This window comes from Simochromis diagramma, unplaced genomic scaffold (assembly GCF_900408965.1).
Source record: "Simochromis diagramma unplaced genomic scaffold, fSimDia1.1 OVJJ01000596.1, whole genome shotgun sequence".
In the NCBI taxonomy this organism is placed as follows: Eukaryota; Metazoa; Chordata; class Actinopteri; order Cichliformes; family Cichlidae; genus Simochromis; species Simochromis diagramma.
Genome location: NW_024387245.1, coordinates 9,853,443 through 9,876,695, shown reverse-complemented (window position 1 = coordinate 9,876,695; position 23,253 = coordinate 9,853,443). Strand labels below are relative to the sequence as shown.

Genomic DNA, 23,253 nt, shown 5'->3' with positions numbered 1-23,253 from the left:
CTTGTGCATAAATTATTTGAGCTTTTGTTTCTACCTGCATTAACCTTTTAGATTTGTTTCAGTTTTTTCCACGAAATTTTGTAAGAAACAGTTGCTACATACTACTTAGTTACTTTAGGCAGATAGTAAAACAGGAAACTTGTAGGCTGGAATAAAAGAAGGAAAACTGTACGATGCTAAAATCCACCCAGCTGCAGTGAGCTACTGATTCTGCTTGTCAAGGCCTCTCTTTCATGTTTCAATTAACCATTCTTGTTATTAAAATGTTCAAAAATTGATTAGAGGTGCTTGTTTGTCTTCACTGGTCTATTTCAAAAATGAATTAAATGCACCTTAGTCAACTATCCTTGTCTTAATGTAGCACAATGCGTCACGCTTAAGGATGCACTGGAACTGATCTTTAAGAGCTCATGGGGCTTCTGCTGCCCTGATTAACAGGGTGGCTGCTGGGGATGCTGTGACTGAGATTACCATGGCCCAGTTTGGTCATTTCAAGCTTCTACCCAGGGAAATCTACTCAAACAGTTTTCTTAATTGCTATTTGGGGTTTTTTTGTGTGAAAAAAGAGGTCTAGTCTGACATAAATATGGCATCATACGAAGCACTTTTTATTATTAAGAAAGATGAATGCACATCTGTCTGTAATGCGCATTCATTTGTTTAGATTTTCTCGGACTGATTATTTGATGTAGCGTTTCTGTGAGCACCACTCACATTTCCTTCCTCTTTAATTTCTAACACTTTTTTTTCTCCTTTCCTCCTTCATTTTTGATAAACAAAAGAGACAGCTCATTCACTTCATCAGTTTAAAAGGAGTGCTACCCAGTTCATTTGAGTTTAGCTGAAAGGTGATTAAAAGGGATAAATAGCCTTGTGTGTGGATGGCACACCTGTTGCACATTAAGGGTTCATTTCATCAGTGCATGAAAGAGAGCAAGAAAGACTGACAAGCCGGCAATCTTTCATCTTTCATTCTCTGCTGTCTGCATGCATGTGTATTTATTGCACGTGTACATATGTACATATGTGTTTCCACTTTTTCAGAAGTTTCAGTCAGACTATCCTCTGTTTTTTTTGTTTTTTCTTTTACTATTTTCCCATGAGTGTTATCAACTTCAGCACATATAAAAGCTGTTTTTAACTTAAGATATCTTTCTAATAATATTTGCACTGCTACAGTGTTTTTCTTGCAGGACAATGTTCTGATCTATTGAATCTTTCCACATCAACACTACGTGGAAAGTTGGATTCCTTGCTTGTGTCCTCCCAGGGTCAGTGCCAATTAGGCGCTCCCTGCTGAGTAAATGAACACATTTACACACACGACAGTGTTCAATGTGCTCAATGGCAAAACAACTTTGCGAGCATGCTAAGTCACGTAAGTCGATGCTGTTTATGCAAACTCTATTGACAAAACAGTGTCTTAGCGCAGATGTGACCCAGAAACCTGCCAGGTCTATCACTTTTTCAATTGTGAAGTCTTTAAGTTCCCCCGTGCCCGAAAGAGGCTCAGTTGTACTCATTGTTTTCCTCAGATTTGGCCTTTCATCCAAACTAAGTCAGTACACAGCTGAAACATGAGCTGCGTGAACTCATTTTCCAGGAAAGATGCATCTGAAAATGTTGCACATATTACAGAGTAAACATCTGAGAAACATAAGGTGGCGTAAGGCAGCTCGGACACGGTGGCGGTGCAACTGAAGTACAGACAGAACAACTTTTAGTGACCTCTAACACTATGGTCACTCATTTTAAACCTGCAGTGTTTTCAGACCAGGAGGCAGAGGAAGATTTCTTTGAAGAAAAACATATTTACAAAACATGCTAAAATGCTCGAGGCAGTTCTTGCCAAAACAAGGTTTTTAAAATTCATCACAAATCCTGGAAAAACCTGATAGTGCAGTTTCGTACATGCGCTGCCCAGTGCGATCATTCCTGTTATTCCTGTTCCGTGCACACTTATTAGAACATTTTATTGTAATCCCTTATTAAATGGAAACGCAGTCCCGAAGGCAAGGGAATACATGCTTAATCATAACATTGTACATCTAGCCAAATTAGTTCACTTTTGATTGCATTTCTCTAGAGTCCCTTAGAGGCAAATAGTTTGTATTCAGTCACCTCCAAATGTATTTAATAATATGCAAATTAGCTTTGTCAAATATGGCATATATGAGGAAAAGTAGTATCAGCAGTGTTGCATGGAAGCTTTTAAAAGATATATATCCAGGTCACTTTACTGTGTATCTTGGGAAGTTTTCTTGGGTTGCTTCACGTTACCACAAAGGAGAGAACGCGTATCAAAAGGTAGTTTCAAATGTCAATCAGACCTAACTTGCAGAAAATTATTCAGAAAATTACAAATTTCTCCGAATAATTGAACATTTTAACACACTTTCACTTTCAAATCATCAGAAAATTATATTTTAGATTCAATTTCCGACACACTGGGATACCCTTTTAGTGTCATTTTGGATGTAAAGGAAACCAAAAACCTATAAAAGTCCATGTTAGAAGGGAAGTGGGGTGGTGGACAGCACAAAGACACAACCTCCAACCAGGAGAAACAAGTTCTATTCTTGTCCTCTTTTGTTTTACATTTTCGTTTTACTTTTCTTTTCACAGTGTAAAAATATGCTCAAAGGAAAACTTCACACAGCTTCAACAAGCTTTCCTTGATTACCACAAGTACACACCCTCTCATGTTTCAGGACGTCGGAGTAAGATAGTATTTCTTTTGGTGGCACTTCAGTAACTTCATTTCTGCTTTATTGTTACTGTTGAATCAACACCAGAACCTATTTTCAAAAGCGAATAGACTATGTATTTGATCCGCAGTGTGTATTGCTGCCAGTGAGCAGGAAGAGCAGTAAAGGCGCTTTAGAAAATGATCCATTGATTCAACCGTTTTCTTTGTGTCAGAAAGTGTATTTCTCCTCTCATGCACAAAGCCGAGTAAATCTGCACTTAGCTGAAGCACGCACCTTCCTCAAGAGTTGTGTTCAAATGTGCAGCGAGAGCAGAATCCTCTCCAGAGGGAGAACACGCGTTCTTCAGAAGCCACTATCTACTCGTGTTAGGTTTTTCATTCATGTTTAACCGTAAAATGGGATTATTTCGTCACAGTGTTGATGTCAGCAGCTGCCCTAGTTCCTTCAGTCCCTTAACACTTTTCAATGCTTCCCTTTGGAAAAATTTGGACACAAGCCTCTTTTCTATTGAGGAGTCTCTAATCTCCGAGTCCTAATGAGAGTGGGGCACGATGATGACTTTCATGTCTGTTTTGTGCAGAGCTCCATTTGCTGTCAGCATATTGAACAGACGGCTCAGAGCAAACATTTATCATTAACTTGCAAATATGATGCATGCTCACTCTGTCAGCCCTCCGCTGTCGAATCTGTCGCAAAATTGCAGATCAAGAAAATGTCAAGGAAAGTGGGCCACGAGTTAGATTGAGGTTAGAGAGGAGGTTAAAATAATCATAGAGCGGGATGACATGATATCATACAGCAGATGTTGTCAAAAGGTGGAACAACAGAGGATGATCCCAGGCAGAAACTTGCACAAAGGCTGGTGAAATTTAATAACCCGACATACCAGAATGTGCCAGTTAGAGGCCAAACATGGTCGGTTCATAATTTAAATGCACAAAGGAATAATCTTTTTGCATTAGATTCGTTTTAGGTTTTCGTTTCAGTTAATTTAAATTCTAAATTCATTCAGAAATAAGCCTTTTCTGATTCTGACAAATCAAACAAGAGCTTCTCGTGACTTAAACATCAACTCTGGTGCACTTTTTATTTAAAAAGAATACCTATAAGGTATTTTTGGAGGTCTGGGCCCCTTAGATACTAATGTGTTTTGATAGCCTGCTGACACACAAGAGCTTTGCTCTCCTAATTTGTTTACAGTCTGAAATCCCTTCATATCTATTCCACATTACATCATGTTACAATGTGACATCAAGTCATTTTAAGGGACTCAGTGAATGGCAAGCTCATTGAAAGCAATGCACTTTGCTTTGCTTTAGGTCTTCAAAATAAAAGCACTTAAAAACGCCACAGTTGCAACATAAATTGGCGAGCTTTTTAGGTTTTAAATGTGCAGTCTTGAATAACTAATATAAGTAATCATGATCCCTAAGCAGCACATACACTAATGATTTACTGTATAGGTTAAAAAGGTAGGTTTTCTTTTTTCCTCATGCACACAAAAAACATTAAACTCAGCCAGAGCCATTAAAAGTGTGTTATCTCCTTCATTGGAAAGCTTCCGGTACATTCTTCATTCTTCAAGAAAAAAATACATTTGCACAGCTGCATAAACAGACACACACACACACACACACATACACACACACACACACACACACACACACACACACACACACACACACACACACACACACACATACTTGATGGGAATTTAAATAGGGCTGGCCATTTTGAAAATGACAACCGAGCTCACACACAGTTTGCATTTGATGAGCAATACTGGCGCTCCTTCTCTGAGTCAGAAACTATCTGCAGTAAAAGTTGCACAAATTTTCTACATCAGCACCGTGAACAGTGGAAAAAAAAGATGGTTTCTGCTAATGAACAAAATGTGTGTGTGTGTTGAAGTTTGGAAGCAGCTTGTTCTGTTCTCATCCTGTCTCATTTCACATTTATGAGAATCTGTTTTAGCGCTGAAGGGGTTATAATGCAGCATTCATGTTGGAAGAAGCGGTGACATAGGGCGACGAGGACCCGCTCTAATTCTTCCTCTGTTGCTCACTTTCTCTCAACTTGTCAGGCTGTTGGTTCATGATGAATTATAAAAATGTGGCGATCCTTTCCTGTTCATTGTTTTCCTAATCTGCCATGTCTCTCCAGCTCAGGCGCACAGTCATGCATGCTATCAAAGAAACATGAAGTTCAGGGACAGATAAGAGCTGTCGGTGAATCTGCAGCTATTAAGTAGCATATTTCACACACTGCATTTTAAGCAGGAACACAAAGTAAAAATAGGCTGATTGCTCCAGTTTGGTTTAGGATTCAGTGGCTTAGCAAAATATTTGTTTTGTTTTTAGCACTTTAGTCATTCAAGATTTCAAGATTTTCTGACACAGCACACACTGGTAAATATCTCGTTCTATTTACTCCAACCTCACAATCCAGGATAGCAGCTGTCCACAGAAACGTTATTAAAACTGTAAAACTTGTAATCTATACTACCCTCGTTGTGTATTTGAGACTCACAAAATAAGCCATGGGCAAAGCATTGACCAGGCTTTGTCTGTGGATGTTACGCAGGGTGTTTTTGAGTGCCTTACTGAGTAGCAAAACAAATTCTTTTTTCCTTGCTTTTCTGAAAAATACTATGGAATTAGGTCAACTCCAGCATGTCGTCACGCCTAGCTCCAACATCCAGATTCAGAGATAAATGGAATGCAGCATGAGTGCACTATACATATATTTTAGATGATTGTTTATTAGTCTGGTTAAGTATTAAACTATTAAACATCCGGTACATTTATTCACAGTTAAGAGTCATGCATATGAAGCCTTTTCGGAAGGAGATCAGTAGTCCTCATCTTAACGCTTATTGCTCCAGTGAGCTAATGGAGCAGATTTGTCCTAGACCTGAGTGAAGTTTGTTTTTGTCGCACAACAACGGCTTATCACCGTGCACAAAACATTGTCTCAGTTGAACTCTCACAAGGAGTGAAGCTTGTCAGGGAGACAATTATGTTAGCAGACATGAGTGACACTAGTCCAAGTGGAGAAGTAGGTCTCCAAGCTGACAGAGAGTGAGTTTTAGTAGATAGTCATCTTCAGGAGGCTGGGAGTGACATCAGAGAGAGCGAGGGGAAAGTTAACAAGTTGCTGAAGGAGTGTGTAGTTTTTTTGACAGTTTATTTTCACTGGGTACACAATGAGGATAGCAGTGAGCCGTGAGGGGTGGCCGCACATGTGTCATTTCAGCGAGCCATTCTAAACACTTTAAATACTAATATTTACATAACACGTCGGATAAAAGGCACTTTTTTTGTGGACCTCTGCGTGCTTCTTCCAAGATCACTGCCGACTTTACAATTTCAGATAGAAAATTTAAAGTATCTAAACAGAAAGTGAATTATGGTAAACATCTGCACCAGCACATGTTAATATGATTGACATTTCTCCTGCTCTTATTCTCTGTCTGCAACAGATGCATACTTTCCCCCTGGCTGTCTCTAATTAGACATGGATGAATTCCATTTGTCTTCTTGTTGCTACTTGCTCTCCATCGCACACATGCACACACTCACTCACACGAGGCACATTGCATGCTATTTCTGGGATGTGGTGTCTTGACATCCAGATTTACAACTCCAAATGGTGCAGATGTGAGGAGCGTCATAGTGGATCATAATTTTTAATTAGATTTCATCCTCCAAAAAGATTTTTCCATAATAAATTAATGGCATTGCTGCTGCTCAGTAGTCATCTTTTAAGAGGCTTAGAATGCACTATGCTTTGCTGCGCCAGCTATAAGTGGTCCACGCTATTTCCTTTAGATTTTACCACATAATTTTCTTAGGGATTGATAAAGTATTCTGATTCTGATTTGGACTAAATACTGTAAAATAATTATTTATAGAGATTTTATTGTCTTATAATCACCAGGACGACTATCCACTTTGTGTGCAAGCAAAGCCGCAATCTTAAACTTTCCTTCGTTTTGCAGAGTTCTTCATCAAAGCTGGACTGTGAGAAATTAAGACATAGGTGAGATGTCAGTAATGTGCTACTGTATTCATATTAGGAAAATAAGAATACATTCAGTGGTTGACAAAAGTTCAACTTTAACTCAACCCTGTTTTTCAGGCTTGTTTTGTTGTGTGTTCCCTCTTCAAATATAATCTTCTTAACGCCATTATGCACCGGACACATAAAATTTGTATGAATATGTCACGCACTAAAAATATTTTTCCGGCCCAGCTATTCTTAATGTAGCCATTTGCTTAATTTGTGGCATTTATTTTTTTTCAGATACCATGTGAATAAACAGTTTGGACCAATCCGACCACTGCATTTGTAACAAGTACCATCGTAATTCAATACGCCGATACTGAATATAAAACGATATGAGATCAATGAATTGTATTTTATCTCACACTGTCTGAAATTATGCGTACAGCTCTTCAGATGTGGTCCTAATTCTGCCAACAACTGATCGTGATACAGCTTCGACTCCGGGATTAAGCATGAAATTCTTCCTTCTTGCGAGAAATGGATGAACTCAGATTCTCAAATTCTTCCTTTTGTTGTTTAGAAACATCAGGACCAGCTCATTGTCATCTGATGTCTACTTTTATCAGTTCTCTTTACAGTGTTTACATTTTTTTGAGCTAGTTTTTTCACAAAAATGCAACATATTTGGCACGTGTAGAAACATTACACAACAAGTTCACATCTGAACACCTCTGAATATCGTCTACTTTTTTCTACGATGTGTAAAGGCCTTTTCTCTGTTATCACAGGTCAATCCTGTTCACTTCACTTCCTTTCCACGTGTCACTGTGTTTGTTTTCCCTGCAACTGTCTTTCTGTCAGTCGCTCACACACACGCAGACACACACAAACGCCTGAGTGATGTTAATGATTATGGTCTGTGGTGTTAGATTAATTCCCTTGGCTTTCTTTAAAAATTAATGATTTCCTTCTGACGGAGTGATGTTTGGCTTTAGTTTAGCTCACCTTTAACTATTCATAACTGTGTTATGTAATGGTAATGCATCAGCACAGAAGGAAGTATAGATAAGAGCCTCGCAGACTCAGACCTAAGAAGGTAATGCAGAGCATGAAATCCATCCACTCTGGGTTTTAATTACGCACATTCTTTACTCTGAAAAATGACGTGTGCTCCACCGAGCATGTAATGGAGCTGCGATAATATTCTAATGTGCAAATTACAAGGATGGTTTTGACACAAGGACATTTTTGATTAATACGACAATTAAGAGACGGAGACCTTTATGCTTTTAGCCACAGCCTAAAAAGAGTCTTTGAAGCAGGTTTACAAAAACAAAACAAAGAAAAAACAATCACTGAAATCTAATTTCCATTAAGTTTATATCCTGCTTTTCAAACGTCACGTCTGGATACATTTTCTCAGGAATAATTTTGGCTAGAAACTGTGAGAGGCAGCTGTGCATCTGTGCAGTGTAATTGACAAGTGTTTAAAATAGCTATTTGTGAAGCCTATTATGTATTAGCACATGATATGATTAGATAAGGCCTGATGAATAGCTTACATGCCACTCTTCAGGTCTGATGCAGACGCATGGTCATTGTAACGGACCAAGTTGGTGTGTGCGTCCCATTAGGTGTGAAAGTCATGGCCCTTAACATCCTGCTCTTTTGATAGGTTTTGATTCGGGGCTTTGATTTGCGGCAGATCAACTTCCAAAAATAGCACGTAGTGGAAAAGAGAGAGAGGGTGAGGAATGAGGGACTCTTGCTGCTTCGATCTCCAGAGTTTCGCCGCATTTGATCTTTTCCTAACCAGCGCTCCCTCCGTGATTTTTAACACATCACATTTTTACATTTCCTGCTGTCACTCTCACACCTCTGTCTCTCCCCGATTCCATCTGTCTTTCTTTTGCATCGTCCCCCTCCTTCACCGGATCCCCCCCCCCCCCCACCCCCTCTCTTCTCTCAACCCCTCCCACCCCCTCTTCCCTCTCTTCCCTGTCTTTCGCACACACGTTGGCGCGCACGTTATCACCGAGCTGGGGTAGAAGCTGGGACCGCTGCAGAAAGAGCAGAGACAAGAAACACAACTAGGAGAAAAAGGCACTATCACAATATCTGAATAACAGACAGGAGAAAAAAAGACATATGGTCACTGTGGATTAGCAGCCTGCATCTAGTATTTGCACTGCACATGTGCTGTGTATGTGTGGATGAACTGTGCTCTTCTTCGGAGTACTCTAGGACACACAACAACAATATTAACACTCATTGAAACAAGCAAGCACACTGCGTGTCCCGATGCCGGTGTCTAAGGTACTGTATGTCATGTTTATGTAATACTGCTGCAGAGGTCACACTCTTTTTGCTCTCTATATTGTGTCTGCATGCTTGTTAAATATGGTCCTAATGCCTGAGTGTGTGTGATTTGACTGCGGGAGTGTGTTTAGTTTTGTAAATACCATGTTAGGTGAAAGCAGGGACTTTGATAAACATTTTATTTAGACAGTGGTTGTTTCTTGTGAAATCCCCCTTTTGTTTTTCTTTCTCCCCCTACCCTGTTTTTTTACTGCGAGAATGAAAAATGAACTTATTTGCTAAGTACCGTATTCAAATTTTGGCCTTTATAAAGTTTTTGATGCCACGTTCACAATGGAAAAGCCGAGTCCTGAGATGAGTGTGTGGGTGAAACCTGACAAATGGCTCAGGTGTGATTTACCTCTTTTGTTTACCGATTGGAAAACACTTGACCTTCTTCTCACCTTCTGCACATAAAATCGATGAAATTTGCTGCGACTGGAGAAACTTTAAACAGTTTTTTCTTTAATGTTATTGTGATCTGTTGGAGTTCTTTTTCTCACATTAACCACTGTTGAACTGTTACCTCAGCATATGAAGCCAAGCATCTTGGACTTTTGTTGGTGATGGATAAGTATTGACTCAAGCATTTATGTGGAGAGAGACAGCAGGTGTGTCTCTTACCTTTCAATGTCAAATGTTCCTTGCCACTAAGGCGACAAAAGAAGAAAAAAACACAACCTTTCTCCTGGGTAGTGCTGAGAGGCTCTTGTGATAACAGTGACAGAAGAAGAGCGAAAAGAGAGAGGGAAGCAATGTGTGAACTGGTGCGAGGGGCAAAGAGAGTGTCATGTGGATCCGTTGTGTCTCATTATTAAAGGTTCCTTTAACACTTCTCATGTTTGCCATTCAGTTTTAAAGCTTTTATCAGAGGCACTTAGCACCATTATCACATTGTATTACAGTTGTTGTGTTACTCATTATACAACCTCAGTATTAAAATTTGTCAAACAGCCAAAGTTGTCTTTGAATGGTTGGTCAGATTTGTTCAGTCTGTTTTTTAAAAAAAAAAATTAATTTTTATTTTTTTAAATATAAGATTAAGTTTAGTTTTTGAACTTTAGCATAATTGATATAACTAGTTTGTTTCTTATTATTAGCTAGTTAAGTCAAGCAGTGATGCTTTGTGTACTATTGCAGATTGACCACAGTTTTATTTTATTGTCTTATTTGCAACATAAGCGTGTCTTAGGTGAAATTAGACTAACATTCTGTTTTAGCTCTCTTACAAAGCTTGTACAGTAAAATCCCTCCTAACCTCAAGCTCACTGAGGCTTTGTTTCAATAGAAAAAAAAGTGCATTCATGTCATCAAGTCTAGGATGTTGAGGCAAGCTGTGTGCGTTTATGGAGTGCAAACATATCTATAAATAGCCACACGGCACATATCTACAGTGACCTTGACAAGAAGTGTAGAAAATGATGTCAATATAATTGCTGATTGATCAAGTCAGGTTGCACATCATCGTACATGCGTTGTGGAAGTACAACAGACACTGTGTTAAGTCTGTAGGTGAGGTCTTCACATGTGTATAAGGTCTTAATCCTGATCTGAGCATGTGTCAGACATGTTTGCGTCACCAAAGGTAGACGTCTCAGCGAGTGCAGGTTTATTTTTAAGTTATGTTATCTGAATTGGTGACACAAATATGAGGTCACAGAAGAGTGTGAATCATCTGTGGAGTCAGATTAAGCATAAGCTTATGTGTATGACCCTAATAGTATGCAAATATTATTTCCAGGGGTATGCCACAGTATGTTAGTACATAGTACTGTACATAGCAGCTGAGAACTCCTCAATTTATCTGTTTAAATATAAAGTAGAGGGTTATTTATTTATTGTTTCTAATAATGTATCTGTGTGTTTATGTGTTCTTTGCCTATATTTATAATTAGCAATATGAATCCAAACAGCAATAGATTAAATGTGCTCTTTGTTTGGCTGTCAGCAATATACCTGTGAAGTTACAAGTGAGTTGGAAGAAAGTTGACTGAAATAGGAAAAGAAAACAGTCAGCACACATAAACATACAGAAATCCCTCCATTTATTAGAGCGATATTATGCAGTACTTACAGGTCCTGCTATCCCGTGCACATGTTGTAAATATTATCTGTTTAGTGTCCAAAGAAATTCCAGATTTAGGCTTTAAAAGTCAAATTTAGCTGCTATTTCTGCTATCGTACAACGTTATAGATATTGTAGCACCATCTGTCCCTCTGAGATAGGAAGCTTTTCCAAAATGACATCTTTCCCATTTCATGTATGGTTGCTCTGTGACTTTGTGGCCGCATCGTGTGTGTAAGATAGATGGATATGTTTTCTGACTGCTTGTGTGTGTTTACAGTGGTTATGTGTCCATTGTGTCCTTTGTGCATCCCTGTGGGACCTGACTGTAATGGCTTCACCAAGAAATGGAGTTTGGGCGGGGGGTGTGGTGGAGCCACAAATGGACACAATATGTACATTCATGTCTGTCACACACATGTCCAATTATGGAGGACAGTAGAGATGGGTTAGTGTGATTGTTGGACATACACACCGCATGTTTCTGTCTGAGCTCACGCTGCTCATTCGTCTCTTCCTATTATCGCTGTCTCCTCCCTCTCCTTCATTCCCTCTCCCCCGTTTCCTTCTCACTTGTTTGTGCAGCTCGGGAGTCTACCTTCTTAGCCTCTTGGGCATTCTCTCTTTTCTCTCTCTCTCTCTTGCGCGTGCTCTCTCTCTCTCTCTCTTCTTCTGTATCTCTGCACAGTTCAGTTGGCCTAGCCCACACTGACAGCATCACACACACCAGCCCAGCTAGCCAGCCACAAACACTCACACACCAGCTTGACAGAGGAAGTAGGCCACTTTAATGGGGATGTGTGGAGTGCCTACATCTGCCTTTAGTGGATTATAACCTGGAACTGCTTCCTCTTGCCAGGTAGGGTTTATATCTCGCACTGTTACTTTATTTTCCATATGAGGAGTACATCTTTTCTGAGCAATCAGCAGAGTGGTTTCATGCAAATGGATTTTATGGGTCTTTTCTTTTGCTCCAGAGGGACAAAAAGAGATTTGAGAGTATTCATGCAGTGTTTGAAAAGCTGAGATGTTAGCACTGCTGGGAGGCGTTTGGTCATATAAAAGAAACTAGACGAAAAGATGTGAGGAAAGATAGTAAAAGTAATAAAGGCCTATTTATCACATCGGGCATCTTTATGACAGGCATATATGAAGAGAGTTTGCCACTGCTGTGTGCTGTTTTGATTCACTTAACTTTTACCTCCACCTTTGATTTGCTGAGGTTTTCGTTTTCTTTCCCTGCTTCCTTCTTTGTTTTAATGCTTGTGCGTTATTTGTCCCTACTGTCACTGCATCCATTTATCCTCCTTTCCTTTGGCAGCTTTAATAGCTCCCTTAAATATTATTGTCTCTGAAATATCATCTCATCCTAAATAAGCAAGAGTTGTGGGCTCTGTTTTACGAGTAACACCCTGTTTACGTCCCCTATTTGGTGCTTTTATGTGAGTGATTTTGGCTTCGGTTATGTGCCAGTGACATATTTCAACCTGTCACATGGCTGGGGAGTGGAAGGGTGAGAAACAGAGGGACACAGAGAAAAGAAGGCTAGGAAGATGGCCATTAAGGAGACATACTCTAAATCATGTTAGAGCAAAGCTGAAAGTGATAGCAACAAGAGGAGAGAGAGCAAACCGAGGGACCACAGGGGAAAACAACAGGAAGCACACTGGGGAAAATTGCTTTCCTCTTTCCCTCATTAGGAGAATTGAGGGGTTATACTCTTCTTAGAGGAAAAAAAAGACAGAGAGAGTATTAGATGGCGGGTGTGTGGCTTTGTTGGTGCCTTTTGATAAACAGGGAGATGATTGATTTCATTACAGTGGTGTTAAGGCTTTGAATCTAAAAGTTTTAAGCACCAGGAGAAGAAAATCTCTCCACCAGTCCTCAATTTCTCCTTTGTCTTTGATCAATAGTAGACAGTGTCAGTGGTGCATCCCTCCACTGCGTACACATGCAGACACACACAGACACACAAACGATGAATGTGATTTATCAGCTGGTCTTACACTCCCAGCTTGAACAAATGAGATGGTTGTTATAACCTGGGAACATGCATTGCAACATTTTGTCACACAGGCGAGCAGGAAACCGAAAGACAAACCCCAAATCTATGCACACATGCGTGTAAATCCTTCACACAACCATATACACCTACGGTCACACCCAGGGGGCAAATATAGAGTGGAACTAGGTTAAGTGAATATGAAATCTGAACAAACAATCTCGCTTGTGCTGACCTTTATTTAACTAGATTTAAGCCTGGATCCTTTGATACTGATATAAATTGATACATAATTGTGGATGAGCTTTTTTAAAGGAATGCTAGCTTAATTTAACTGTAACTTTCACCCAAACCAAAACTGTGCCTTTCTTTGCACTTAGGTCTAGTCATATTTAATGATTTACTCTTTGGGCACTTGGTTTTTGTCCCCAAACGGGAGGCAGCGCCACACAATGTGACTGTTTAAACCAATTTATGTCCCTACAGCATGAGCAATTGTGCATACACACACACTGACATAAACATCTCTGGCCTTTCTTTCTGCCGAGGCCCTTTCCAGTCTTTCTCACTGGTCACATTGTCTTCAGCTGCCTGGCATCATGGGGCAAGTTACGTCAATGGCATTTTCTCCCTGAACCCTTGGATTCTAACAATAATGTCTTTACAAAAAAATAAAAAAACCTCACATTTCTGCCCGCTGGCTGGTTAGTGTGATTCTTCTAAAGGTTGTGCAGGAGCGGCTATGTGCAGTGCTATTTTTAAGTTAACTCGATTGGAGGGTAATAGGGCTGGGTTTTGTTATCCGCTTCCAAGTTGGTGAAATACTCACCAACCAGTATTCATTCAGTTTTCACACCCAAGAAATTATCCCTCCTCAGAGGTTTTGTTCATGTTCTCTGCTGACACTGTTTTGCTTTTTCTTTATATCACAGGCACCGTCAAAGCAAATAAAAGGAGAATAACAATGTATAAGAAATAAATAAAAGAAAAATAAAACAAACAAAACAAAAGTGGAAGTCACAGAAATAATGCAAACTAATATTTCTAAAAGAAACCTGTTCTTTGTATGAACATTTAAACCACACGTCAGCCACAGTGTACTGCTGATTTCATATTCTGGGACCTGTCGCATTGGACTCAAAGACTGTATTTTAAAGATAGCTGTAGATTCTGGATCTGACAAATCAAAGCAATGCAGTAGTGTCTTAACCATTTACAAGAAACACTTCAAACTTTTATTTATTTTACTTTTTTTTTTTCAAAGTTTGTTAAATTATTGTATAAGTTTCCATGGGATTAGGGTTGGGGTTAAGGTTGGGGTTTGGTGTTACAGAGGATTTATGGTTTATCAAGAAATCTACGCTGTAGCTAGGTCGTAGCTACAAAATTCCCCAAAAAGTAACCTGACCTGCACGTTCTGTTTATTAAAGTCGATTTCTAGTGTGCGTTTCTTGCTACTTTTTGAATTTCTCAGTCATTTGCTTCTTCTATTAAATCTTTGTTTTCAGAAATCATAATGACAAAATACTAAAGACAAAGCTTCACAAAACACTAGATGATGTTATAGTGGGTATCCATCATTTATATACAGTCTGTGATTACTCAGGTTCACCTCCAACTAACACAGGATGCATTGTGAACATGCACAAATATGCACAAATTATGAATTTGGTGAATGATGATGTAAAGTCAGTAAAATCATGACAGTGTTGTTTTTACATTAGCTCTGCAACTGCAAATAATGCATGAAAGCAGTGGCAAAATATGTGCTGAATGCCTTCAGCAGATGCTTCAGCAGAGCAGTCATTTAAAAAATAATGAGTTGAAACCTTTGCCATATGTTATTTCACTGTAACAATAAGTTCTGGTGCTAAAATATTTAAAGCACTTCCATCTCTGCTAATGACTGAATATCATTTCTTAAACATAAACATGCCCACAACCTGCATCTCCAAGGTTGAACTGGCTGTCAAGTAATCCTGTGAGATTGCTTTTATTATGCCGTCCTCCTTCTTGTGTTGTTAATGTGCACAATATTTCTGCAGCCTTGCAGAAATATGGAAATAAAAATTCTGAACATTTTATTGATGGTTGCAGGCAGCAGTAGCAGCACTATAGTTGTAATAGTAGGTAGCCTTGTAACACTTTAGGAGTTGCCCAATAATGTCACTTAATATGTTCTACCTGGGATGTTCTACCTACTAGCATCTCTTCCTTCATAGCCTGGTTACACTCGATGGTGTGTTTTTGCCTCAAGTGGTGAAACACACAGATTCTGCCTTTAGCAAGAACAGTTTTTTTGTATATTTATTGTGTTGTAGTAGTAGTAGTATTGTGTTTTGTTGGAGGTTGTATGGCACATCTTTGATCTACAGACACTTTTCAGTTGTTCCCTTTAAAGGCCGGTCTACATATGAATCTGCTGGTATCAGCATTCACAATCGCTGATAAATGAAAATTAAGAAAGCAGCGAAGACACGGAAGAAACACTCTTCAGCTATGTTGTGAGGGTTGATGCCGCATAATTTGTCCACCACATGCCACTCTGCAGTTTTCCTGTTAGCAACAGGTGTTTGAAAAGCCACAAACAGCAACAATCGGATGACTCAAGTAGAGTCGAGCAGAGTTAATCCATAACTTGTTGTGACAATAAAATAAAATTTCATATTTTTTTTTACCTTATAAAATGTTAGAGAAATCTGTTAGGTTTCGTGTGTCTGAAAAAAATTGGATGTTTAATCACTGACATATTGGTACTGGTCCAAAAAAATCCTATATTGATCGGGCTCTGGTTCTCTTGCTCCTTTGCTCCATGTTCCTTTGTGTATGTTCTCTGTTTTCTGTCCCCTTTTCGGCCTGACTACAGCAGACGGCTCTGACAGATAAACGACTATTACTGTCTCATCTGTCTTCTCTCAGTGAAATCGAGGGCAAAAGAGGGCAGAGCATTGTGGTGCATGTAATGAGGCCATTCAGAGATTGATCATCTATATGGTTAGGTCCCCTCAGTGAGGTATTCATATTACATGATACAATAACGGCTCTTAAATCTTTCGACCGCAGCTTGTTCTGGACAATGCATGTCAAAGCTTGCTTAATATACATTCGGTTGGCGCAGACATGGACACAAGCTTCCGATCAGCAGCAAACATAATATAGCTATCCAACTGTATGGAGAATGAGCTTCTCACACATAGAGACAGAGACATGTCTCTTGTAAGGTATGAGCTGTGATGACATGCATAGAAAAGACATTGAAAAAACAGTCTTAATAGTTAATGTACATATAAGTCTTGTAAAAGTCTCGACTCATGCTATGATTTACTTGTGTTTTTATGTAACAACCTGTGACGTGGTTTGAGCAAATGTTTTCACTTCAGGCAAGTAAACAGTTTGGGCTGTGTGTGTGTGTATACGGCTAAATTTAGTGGAAAGTAATGTGGTTTATAAGTACGGTAGAAAAACAAGTTTGCTATCACTCTTGAGAGCGAGAGAGCAAGCTTTAATGGCATCACATCCCCGAGGAGGTTTGCAATCGCCCCATATGGAAAAGAATTGGAAAGAACTACAGTAGAGGCTACAGAAAGAGGACTTGGTAGCATTCTGGAGACCAAGCAAAGACTCACAAGCTCAGTTTTTCAGTTGTGGAATTTTATATTCAGTAAACAAAGTGTCAGTCTGTTGTCTGTTGAGACAAACAAACTAAAAAGGGAGACTAAATAGGACTGGACATATGGGACGTCTTACACAAGGAAGAGTGCTTAATGCTTGACACATAAGAAAAAGATGATCTGAGAGAGGAAGATGGTAACACACAGCTTTTAGGTGAATACGGTTAAATATAGGTGCAGCACAAATGGGCAGGAATATAAAGATTCTCAATAAGAAGCAAGGCTGTGTTCTAAATAAAACAGGAAATACCAAAAATGCAAGTCAAACAAATGTTAATTCAAGAGCTGTGGTTGTTTCTCACACAAACACAAGTGTGTTTACAAGTGGGGAGCATTTGGTTTGTATCTGTGGACAAAGGTAAGACCTGGGGATGCCCTTTGTGTGAGGTTTAACCTTTCAGATGAACTCCTTGCTCAAGAGTATTCGTCAATACCCCGGAGCTGATTTCCCTTTAACGAGTGATGCAATGAGACCACGATTATGCTTATGAATTCCTGATTAAGAAAGTAGTCATGAGTTACAAAACTGTAATTCAAAAACAAGTCATTATCGTCATCAGTGGGGACAAAGGTGGCGCTCAGTCACAAGCTTGTGCCTGAGTAGTTGTCTCAACGTGATCACCATGCAGATTTAATAAAGAGTTGGACGAGGATGATGCTTCGAGTCAGTTTGGAATAAGGTTAACTTTGTTGTTATTCTCTGTTATCACCGTGTTCATTTGATGTGTTCCCTCCGGGCTATAAACAGGATGTCTTCTCTTGACTCCTCAGACCTTACACATCCTTTGAAGAAATCAATATCAGATAAGCCAGTAAATAAAGGAGACTTTTGAATAGAGATAAATAGCATCATGCAGGCCTGTTGGGTGGGCTTGCATCACTTAGACAGCCACCCAAATTGCTGTTATAGTGATCCAACAGTGAGTATGTATGAATAAGTTAACAGAGATGGAGGGAGTGGCAAAGAGGAAGGCAAGAGAGGAGAAGTCACGTTCTGTTATTTGATGGTACAAAACATGTCCAACAGCAGTGCTAATTGAGATTAGCTGGATTTATTGAGGCTGCAGTTGGATTTGGCAAGTGTGATGTTGGACACATTAGACCATTAGCCACCAGTATCACACTAAGTGGAGTGAAGTGATGCTCTTTAATGTAATGGCTTACTTAGAAATAAACAGGAGACAGGAAATTAAAGGAAAGGGGGAAAAGGAAGGAAAGCGATGAAGATGAAAGATGGCACTTTGTAATTGATAAGCGGGAGGGGTTTGGGGGAGCTTTTGGAAAATGCACAGCACAGCTGCTCCCCTGGGATAGGTCTCCTGTTGCTATGGTAACTGTAGGACAGAGGTCACATAATTGTTTGCGGGTGACCATTCACGATTGCGTGCAGTTTTCTGTAGTATCTGTATGAGAATATAATGACCTCGAGACATGCAGACCATCAGCACAAGAATATTTACTCTGATCATATTTGCCATCATGGAAATGTGAATATAGAACCACGGTATTCACTGCTCTCACCTGGTTCATACTGGCCCACCTGGTCTGCAGCGTTAGACTCAGCTGATGGCGTGGATCACAGATAGAGTTTTGTAAAGCACAACATTTAGATCATCATTGGACAGTTTGGTGGAACATACAATCCGTGTACTGACTGTAAGTATTTATGGCACAATATGTAAAGGTGGGAAAATTTGGCAGAATTGGTAGCTGTAGGCTTTTCCAAATTTCAGCAAAAAATTACAAGTATGGCAATGTTGTATGTCTGCATCAACATGGTAAAAAATGAATGAATGAATCTCACATCATACCAATCCAGTAAGAGACAATAATGTAAAGGTTTCAGTTAAGCATATCTTTGGTAGCATTCTTTCATTCAAAGGGAGTTACCTTTATTTCCTCAGGTAAAGTAGAGTCTCTGAAATTGTTGTGTCTTCACTATTGCGAAGATCAGTCCAAATACCGTTTTTTTTGTTATAGTTTTCAACTGCTTGGTTTTATAGTTAAGGATAATCTAGCCTTATCCCAAATTTCTTTTAGTTTGAATTTGATGATTGATTAATATCTTTTTCTTCTCTTAATCTGAAAATTATGGGCTATTTCCCAAATTAAAATGGATTCTTAGAAAATGGAAGTAAAAACTATATAAATTATATTACATTATAAATGTCATCATCTGCTGGTCCATTCCCTCCTCTTTGCTTAAAGCCCACGTAGAGTCCTTAAGCCTGTTCTTAAATTCAGTTAGCTGCTCTGGAGGCTGTAATGTTCACTCCAACTGCAGTCTTCGAGAGCTACTGTCCTGCAACTTTTAGATGCATCCCTACTCCAACGCAGCTGAATCAAATGGTTGAATTACGTCTTCAGCAAGTTTGGCAAAGGCCTGGTAACAAGCCATTCATTTGATTGAGGTGTGTTGGAACAAGGATGCATCTAAAAGCTGCAGGACAGTAGCTCCCGAGGACTGGAGTTGGAGACCCCTGCTCTAGAGAAACCTAAACTCTGTGCTTGAGTTTGATGTTTAATTCTGTGGAGGAGGTGTAAACCAATTGAAAAAAATTTTATACGGTCATGTGCATGATTGGTGGAACAAATATGTGAGAAATTAGAGATGGTGATATGCTGTTTTTCATTTGCCTGGACATTTAGCCATTAGCACGGTTGTGGTCATCACGCTGAACAGTTTAAACAACGTTTGTCTTTTCTGTCAGCGGAAAAAAGCGATGAGCAAGTACAGTTAGCTCTAATGGGAATGCCATTTATTTTGAAGTTATCTGGTCAAATGACAAATTAGAAAATAAATTGAAATTTCGTCTTAATAATAATAGAGATATAAACCTGTTGATGTCTGCTTCAAAGTGTGTTCAGATCCATTCATCAGCTGTTGGGACTGTCAATTATTTATTTATTTTTATTAAATTTTTACATTGTTAATTTTAGACACAGGAAAAAAATGTATAAAACATGTAAAATTACCTTTTTTTATTCATTAATGAATGAAAACACCTGCTGGCTTCGTCTGGTTATCAAAGCATTAAATCATATTTTTTCTAAGTTCAGATTTTTGCTGTTTACAAATTCAGATCAGTATTGCTGTTGGCAACTCATTTGAATATGCCATTTCTCTTCAGAATGAATCGTTACTTTGAAGGGCCGTACACATGACACCAGTGAGATTTATGAGATCCAGTTCAATTCAATTCAGAATCAGAATCAGAATCAGAATCAGAATCAGAAAGGGTTTTATTGCCAAATGTTGAGCGGGTTTACAACATTAGGAAATTGCTGCGGTGCTTCAGTGCAAACATACTGTTATAAATACTGTTATAAATTAAGCTTAAATAGACATTAAAATAAAAATGAGAATAAGAATTAAAAGTGCTAAGTAGATAGATAGATATATACATGATATATACAGTGGGGCAAAAAAGTATTTAGTCAGCCACCGATTGTGCAAGTTCCCCCACCTAAAATGATGACAGGTCAGTAATTTGCACCAGAGGTACACTTCAACTGTGAGAGACAGAATGTGAAAAAAAAATCCATGAATCCACATGGTAGGATTTGTAAAGAATTTATTCGTAAATCAGGGTGGAAAATAAGTATTTGGTCAATAACAAAAATACAACTCAATACTTTGTAACATAACCTTTGTTGGCAATAACAGAGGTCAAACGTTTACTATAGGTCTTTACCAGGTTTGCACACACAGTAGCTGGTATTTTGGCCCATTCCTCCATGTAGATCTTCTCGAGAGCAGTGATGTTTTGGGGCTGTCGCCGAGCAACACGGACTTTCAACTCCCGCCACAGATTTTCTATGGGGTTGAGGTCTGGAGACTGGCTAGGCCACACCAGGACTTTCAAATGCTTCTTACGGAGCCACTCCTTTGTTGCCTGGGCGGTGTGTTTTGGATCATTGTCATGTTGGAAGACCCAGCCTCGTTTCATCTTCAAAGTTCTCACTGATGGAAGGAGGTTTTGGCTCAAAATCTCACGATACATGGCCCCATTCATTCTGTCCTTAACACGGATCAGTCGTCCTGTCCCCTTGGCAGAAAAACAGCCCCATAGCATGATGTTTCCACCCCCATGCTTCACAGTAGGTATGGTGTTCTTGGGATGCAACTCAGTATTCTCCTTCCTCCAAACACGACGAGTTGAGTTTATACCAAAAAGTTCTACTTTGGTTTCATCTGACCACATGACATTCTCCCAATCCTCTGCTGTATCATCCATGTGCTCTCTGGCAAACTTCAGACGGGCCTGGACATGCACTGGCTTCAGCAGCGGAACACGTCTGGCACTGCGGGATTTGATTCCCTGCCGTTGTAGTGTGTTACTGATGGTGACCTTTGTTACTTTGGTCCCAGCTCTCTGCAGGTCATTCACCAGGTCCCCCCGTGTGGTTCTGGGATCTTTGCTCACCGTTCTCATGATCATTTTGACCCCACGGGATGAGATCTTGCGTGGAGCCCCAGATCGAGGGAGATTATCAGTGGTCTTGTATGTCTTCCATTTTCTGATGATTGCTCCCACAGTTGATTCTTTCACACCAAGCTGCTTGCCTATTGTAGATTCACTCTTCCCAGTCTGGTGCAGGTCTACAATACTTTTCCTGGTGTCCTTTGAAAGCTCTTTGGTCTTGGCCATGGCGGAGTTTGGAGTCTGACTGTTTGAGGCTGTGGACAGGTGTCTTTTATACAGATGATGAGTTCAAACAGGTGCCATTCATACAGGTAACGAGTGGGGGACAGAAAAGCTTCTTACAGAAGACGTTACAGGTCTGTGAGAGCCAGAGATTTTCCTTGTTTGAGGTGACCAAATACTTATTTTCCACCCTAATTTACGAATAAATTCTTTACAAATCCTACCATGTGAATTCATGGATTTTTTTTTCACATTCTGTCTCTCACAGTTGAAGTGTACCTCTGGTGCAAATTACTGACCTCTGTCATCATTTTAAGTGGGGGAACTTGCACAATCGGTGGCTGACTAAATACTTTTTTGCCCCACTGTACATGAGTGCAGGTGGTGATCAGTGCCAAACATGGAATGATGCAGTGAACACAGCGTAGGGTCATGTGTTAGTGGTGGGAACAGTCATACGGTTATTGTTCATGTGTCCAACAGCAGAGGGGAAGAAACTGTTCTTATGGCGAGAGGTTCTGGTGCGAATGGACCGAAGCCTCCTGCCTGATGGGAGCAGGTCAAACAGACTGTGTCCAGGGTGAGAAGGGTCAGCTGAGATCCGTGCTGCACGCCCCAATGTCCTGGAGGTGTACAGGTCCTGCAGAGATGGGAGTCTGCAACCAATCATCTTCTCAGCAGAGCGCACAACACGCTGCAGTCTCTGTTTGTCCCTGATAGTGGCTCCAGCGTACCACACGGTGATGGAGGAGGTGAGGATGGACTCGATGATTGCAGTGTAGAATTGCATCATCGTCCGTGTTGGCAGGTTGAATTTCTTCAGCTGCCTCAGGAAGTACATCCTCTGCTGGGCTTTCTTAATGACGGAGGTGATGGTGGGCTCCCACTTCAGGTCCTGGGTGATGGTGGTACCCAGGAAGCGGAATGAGTCCACAGAGGTGATGGGGGTGTCAGTCAGGATGATGGGGGGGAGTGGGGCTGTGTGCTTCCTGAAGTCCACAATAATCTCCACTGTCTTCTGGGCATTCAGCACCAGGTTGTTGTGGCTGCACCAGGACACCAGACGTTCAACCTCCCTCCTGTAGGCAGACTCATCCCCGTCCAGGGGATGAATTCAGGCTTATTTATATAGCAACAAATCATAACAGTCGCCTCAAGGACCCTTATACTGTAAGGTAAAGAACCTGCAGACCCTACCTGGGAGAAGACGCCAACAATCACAGCAGGAACTTTGCAGTGAGGGGAAGGAAAAACCACTTCCTTTTAACATGAAGACACCACCAGCAGAACCAGGCACAGGGAGGGGCAGCCAAATGCTGCTGCTGCTGGGGGATGAGGGGAGTGACCGTAGGGAAACAGGACAAAACACAGACTTATGCCTGATTTAGATTCCTGTGGGGAACCTTTGTACGTAACCTACGTAAGTAGTTGATGTCATTGCCCACATTTATGCTTATTTGTTAATTACTGTGACGTCGTGCCAGACGATTTAAAAAAAAAAAAAACTGCCGGGACTTTTTATTCGTCCTGGCTCCTCGCTTTCCGTTTTTTTCCTGATATATGTTTGCCTCAGGTTTTTTTTCTCTACTTTGTACATTCGCTCACATCCATTTCGGGAGTTTCAGCAAATTCCCTCCAGGAATCTGCTGACATTTGTGAGTCCTTATATTGACGCTGCGATTATTGTTCTTTATACTGAGGCAATGATTGTTATCATCTCATGGATAAATTCAGTGCTGCAGGATGTTATAGGATGTAATGAACAGGCCAATCACAGTAGATGTGGGCT

General features: G+C 40.1%; 1 protein-coding gene across 7 annotated transcripts in view; it reads left to right on the top strand.

Annotated features, from left to right (window-relative positions):
* The window catches only part of rgs3a (regulator of G protein signaling 3a), a 121,924-nt gene that overhangs the window by 61,192 nt on the left and 37,479 nt on the right, over nt 1-23,253 (top strand). Inside the window, exon 1 of one of the 7 annotated variants that reach the window (XM_040053172.1) lies at nt 8,717-9,035. The exons of 5 other annotated variants lie outside the window; for them this stretch is intronic. In XM_040053172.1, coding sequence (XP_039909106.1) covers nt 9,021-9,035 — 15 coding nt within the window. In that variant the 5' untranslated portion in view covers nt 8,717-9,020. Of the gene's footprint in view, nt 1-8,716; nt 9,036-10,193; nt 12,002-23,253 lie in introns of those variants that run through there. One more of the 7 variants, XM_040053173.1, reaches the window with a different exon arrangement.